The 5733-nt window shown below is 38.4% G+C and overlaps 1 protein-coding gene across 1 annotated transcript; it reads left to right on the forward strand.

Annotated features, from left to right (window-relative positions):
• Nucleotides 1–364: 364 nt before the first annotated feature.
• Nucleotides 365–835, forward strand: LOC149215971 (replication protein A 70 kDa DNA-binding subunit A-like). The gene has a single exon (XM_089389785.1). The coding sequence runs from the start codon at nucleotides 365–367 to the stop codon at nucleotides 833–835; it is 471 nt and encodes a 156-aa protein (XP_089245911.1).
• Nucleotides 836–5733: the final 4898 nt, after the last annotated feature.

Genomic DNA, 5733 nt, shown 5'->3' on the forward strand with positions numbered 1-5733 from the left:
TGATGTAACATTATGGGGAGATCATTGTGACTCTATAGGACAAAACCTTGCTGAATTCTACTCTTTTGGCAACCCACCAATCCTTGCAATCAAAGGAGGTCGTGTATGTGAATTTAATGGAACCACAATCGGGACGATATCAACGAAGACTCTCATCATAAATCCACAAGTTGAAGAAACTCATCAACTACATGCATGGTTCCGTGAAACATTTTATAGCTCTTCTTCTCCATCTTTGAGAAGAAACTCTCGTGTTGCTTCGTAACGTGCCCTGACAAAAAAGAAGTTTCATGAAATTGCTTGCATGCAAGCCTCCCATAAAGCAATATGGGTTTCAGTTCATGCAACGATAACTGCTCTTCACATGGACGACTTCTACTTTTTAGCATGTCCATTAGATTTCAGTGGAAAACTATGCATGAAAAAGGTTGTGGAGCATTATAACAATCTTTGGCATTGTACAAAATGTAACGACGACTTCTCAGAATGTGACTACCATTACAAACTTAAAATTGAGTTGCATGACCACATCGGGCACCTACAGAATGTCACAGCTTTCAATGATGCAGGAAATGAGCTCATGGGCATCACAACAAAAGACATGTTCCTTCTTTCTATCGAACCAACTGATCTGCAAGAAATTTGTGGCCGAATTTCAGGACGTCGCTTCCTGCTAACACTTTCCATTAAAACAGATTACTTCAATGGTGTTGAGCGCTTGCAACCAATACTGATAAATTCAGAAGAAATTCAATATGCCTCTGCATGCAAAGAAGCCCTCAATGACATTCAAGCAATGTCCACTTCAAAACGACCTGTTGTTTGCCGCCTTTGAAATTTTTTCAGGGTTTCTTCAAACGCTATTGTTTGTACATAAATTGACATTTTTGTATAACTCATTGTTCCATATTGTTGTAAATTACACCCATGTTATTATGTTGCACACTTTTGCTACAAATACTCTTTTTCAGTTATCCCAAAATATGTATGTTTACCCCTTTGCATTTTACATAATATAGATATCAACATTTGTAAAGATTACTACTTGAGTTTTCTGTTCATTGTTTACATGGCTATACATTGATCTCTTGCTTGCTAATCTATTCATGCTATCATTCAATCTTGTTGAAACAAAAAAGAAGAAGAAGAAAGCAAAATATTGGTTATCTTGCTCTTCAGCTCTTAATAATAGATGCCATAATAACATGTTTTTTGTAATACTCCTAATTGCATGTTTTTCCTTTTACCTGTTCTACCTATACTTCACCGATGTTCAAATAAAAAAAAAGTAATTCTAAAACTTGTAATACATTCTCTATACATGCAAAACTCATTTATGAAAACTAACAATAATTATTTGTACTTGTTTAGATATGCCAAAAAACACTCAAAATGCGGATAAAAACGAGCGGCGTCGTCTTATTTATGCACAACACAAGGATACAATAAATGCACGTCGACGACTTCTTTATAAAAACCGCAACAACCCTACTACTTCCTCTACATCCCTTCCCACCTCAAATGCTCTCCCAACTATACAAACCAACCCACCTCACCTTCATCAAATCCAATATAACCCTCCCCTTAATGAAGAACATCGTCGCTTTCGACAAAGGATAGATGAACTTTCTACCATGCATGTTTGCACAATATGCAAAGAATCATACCCAGGAATGAAAACAAGACTTTTACATGGTAGCCTTTCTTGTTTTCGTTGTTCATGATCTAATTCTACCAATCGTTTTTCTCAACTGAACAACATGAACCCTGGTGAACAACCATATGTCCTTCAACATTTAACACAAGTTGAAGAAATGCTCATTGCACGTGTAAACCCCATTCTACAAGTCACTCATGCCCGTGGTGGTCAATACAAATATAGTGGCCATACAATTAGCTTCCCTCAAGACATCACTACTATTGCCTAATACTTACCCCGAATGATTTCTGACTTAGATATCCTCATTATGAAAAGACAAAATCCATCTGAAAAGGCTTATGAATTCTTCGTTCGCAAATCACGTGTCCTTATAGCACTTGAATACAAAATAAAAAATGACCCTTACTACAGTGATGTTCAATTCAGTTCATCTGCAATTTCTGCTCTACTAAACACCCTACATATATTTCTTCTCTTCTCCATAATGCAACCGCCTCCTCTTTTGAAACCCATCAAACCACTATTGATTCTACTTATGACACTGATGTCATGCTACCTCCATTAGACATCCAACCCTCTTCTTTTGTTCCAATACTCCCAAATTCATGTATTGAACTAGAGCACATTTGTGATTATTTGCAGTTGATCCATTCAAATTCAACAAGCTCTATTGATTGGCCTCCAATATCTTTAACAGTTATGAATGAATACAACACCATAGGCCTCTTTGCCATGGCATTCCCCACACTCTTTCCTACAGGAATTTCCATGATCATGCAACCAAGACTTACAAAAGTTGAGATGCATGAATACGCTTTGCACTTGTTGCACTACCATGATAACCGCTTTGGACAACACCCAAGATTCTGCTACTATCTTTATAACATTGTAATTGACCATCGTAGCCAAACAACTGCTACTGTTTTTGTGAAGAAGTAAATTGAGAACAACTTGCCAACAACGGTTTCAGACCTACGACAGTGTCTTCGTGACTCTCTAGATTCAAAATTACCCGAGCAAATAATGTGGTTCGGTTCAGGCCTACGAGGAACAAGGTCTTTCTGGAACAAACAACGATCTAATCTGACCGACATGATCACACAAATAGGAAGTCCGACATTATTTTTCACTCCCAGTGCAGTTGATACTAAATGGCATGACTTGCACATGATCATTCTTGCCAATGTTCCTCCAGTTCAGACAACCACTTCCAATGGAGAATTCAAAACATAATTAAAAACCCACATCTAACATCTCAATATATGCATTGCATATTTACAATCGAAGAAATCCTGCAAAAAGGCCTCTACGCAATAGACTACTGGTGCAGGTATTTTTTAATATTCGTTTCCCTATGCATTAATTTTCTATGCTGCATATATGTTTTAACCAAATTTTACATTCATATTATATTTGGATACGAATGGCAACATACAGGATCCGCACACATTCATGGCTTCCTCTCATTGCAAAATGCACCAAACATGGACACAATTGACTGGAACAATGCATTAGAAGTTGCTAATGCACAAAAGTATTTCGACCACTATGTAACTGCTTGGAATCCACGCCAGCCAGAACACCAAAATCTTCTGCTTCACCAATCAGCAATTCATAACCCATGTCTTCTTGACATAGCATCAATATTCAAGTCCAACCAGTCTGAAGACTATACAGAGCTCGTCAACTACGTTTAACGTCATACAAAGTGTCATGAATCTTCTTGTCTTCACAAGAAAGACAATGTACTTAGATGTCGGTGTGGAGTACCGTGGGAGTTAAACTACACATCTTCGCTTTTCATTGATGATAAAGGTCATAACACCTACGCCCCTACTTGCAATGATGAAAGATTGAATATTCACAATGCCGATCTACTTTCTTTCTGGAGAGAAAATGTTGATTGTCAACCAGTTCTATCTCGCCATGTTGTGTTAAACTATATTTCAAAGTATGCAACAAAAGCAGAAACAAGATTTGAGAGCTACCGTCAAATTCTATCACGGCTTTCGCAAAGTTCCATTCCAGAAGCACCTATCGTTGCTATTATCTGGAAACTCTTTATATAAACCATTGTAGATAGAGACATTCGAGCGCAAGAAATATGCCATATGTTACAAAATATACCTCTCTCTCTGCAACTGTACATTTCTTTCTTTGAATGTCAAAAGGACTGTTTTCAAATGTGTTTCTCATGATACTGAGAATCCCCATTCGACATCAAACTTTATCCTTGCATACATGAGCAGGCCTATTTCATTGGAATCACTGCCCCTCCTTGAAGCTGCACGCTCTTGGTCATATTCTTCTCGTCGGAAAAAAACCAATGGAAACACATATTCCCTACAACGGTTGTACATGTCTTGCCACGCTACAATGACATTCCTTCCTCTGATGATCCTTCTTATGCCACGTTTTGCTGGAGTGAATTACTATTGTATTTCCCTTTTCGTACACTCCCCAATGATATTGGTTCAACTGATGCATAAATAATTGTACATTGGGAACAAAAAAGGGTACATATACACCATGGCATATCCACCGAGAAAATGAAAACCCACAAAACCCACATAATAAAGATCAATCTACCTCTGACACCCCTCCTGACTCCATGCAAATGAATGATTGGCAAATCCTCTCTCTGCTCCACCCAGGTTACAATATTGGAGTTGATGACCTCGACATGATTGGGTACTGTGATTTCGATGCCAACCACAATTCATCACATACTACTATCCCTCTCCACTTGCAAGAAACTGCCATAAATTTCGTTGAATTCAACTACTCAACTATTCAAAACCAACATCATTCTTTTTCCAACCTTCCCCAAGATCACACATTATCTCCTACCCAAACATATCTTTTACCACTATTTTTTCACACTTCAGAACCCCTTTGCCAAAACCCCCATGCAAAATCATCATACAAGGATCACCTGGGATAGGAAAATCCCATTTGATTAAATTTATGCACCATGTATTTGTGGAAAACTCACCAACAAACAAAAACCCTTTGTTGTTACTTGCACCAACTAGCGTTGCAGCTTTCAACATAAATGCCCTTACAATTCACTTTGCCCTTCGTATCCCTATCCAAACAATGCATCCTCTTGAAGGCTAGCCACTCCTACAACTGCAAGAACAACTCTGTCATGTAAAATACATTCTCATTGATGAAATGAGCTTCATCGGTCCAAAAATGCTTTCTTGCATTGACGATCGTCTAAGAGAGGCATTCCCCCTTCACTGAAACACACCATTTGGTAATCGTTCAATTATCCTTGTCAGAGATTTAGGCCAGCTACCACCTGTAAAAGACATTCCTCTATACGCTGGGACATCACAAGGCACTGCACTTTAGCACAGCTTTGACACATTCATAACACTTTCAACCATCTTTCGCCAACAAGGAGCTATCTCGTCCCAGGTTGCTTTCCAGCAAATACTCACAAATCTCAGAAATGGAATATATAGACTTGAAGATTGGCAACTCCTAATGTCAAGGACAAATTCCTCTCTTACGCATGAAGAGAAACACACATTTGAAGAATCCATGCACCTATATGCAACGAACAACTTAGTTGTCTTGCATAATAAGAAAATGCTTAAAAACTTGAACATTCTAGTCGTGCTTGGTTCTGTAGAACAACAAAGGTAGAAAACTTCTACTACAACAAAAGATGAGCATTTGCCTGCAAAAGTGCTCTTATGCAACGAACAAAAAGTTATGCTCACCATCAACTTGTGGGTAAATGCAGGCCTTGTCAATGGTGCACTTTGGAAAGCCATTTCAATATTTTATTCAATTGAGTCAAAGCCCCCAGAATTACCATCCTTTGTGGTTGTCGACTTTAGGCAATACAAAGGAACACCATGGGACATTTCACACCCAACATATGTACCCATTTTTCCCATCACAAGGGGTACACGCCATCAGATATCACTTCGCATGGCATGGGCTTTAACGATACACAAATCACAAGGAATGGCATTAGACAAAGCAATAGTAGACATCGACACCAAAGAACGACAAGGGATAATTTTTACTGCAATTTCAACAGTACGGTCATTGGC

Source organism: Pinus tabuliformis, chromosome 1_1 (assembly GCF_031772625.1).
Source record: "Pinus tabuliformis cultivar Carrire ecotype Pingquan chromosome 1_1, CPIR1, whole genome shotgun sequence".
Lineage (NCBI taxonomy): Eukaryota > Viridiplantae > Streptophyta > Pinopsida > Pinales > Pinaceae > Pinus > Pinus tabuliformis.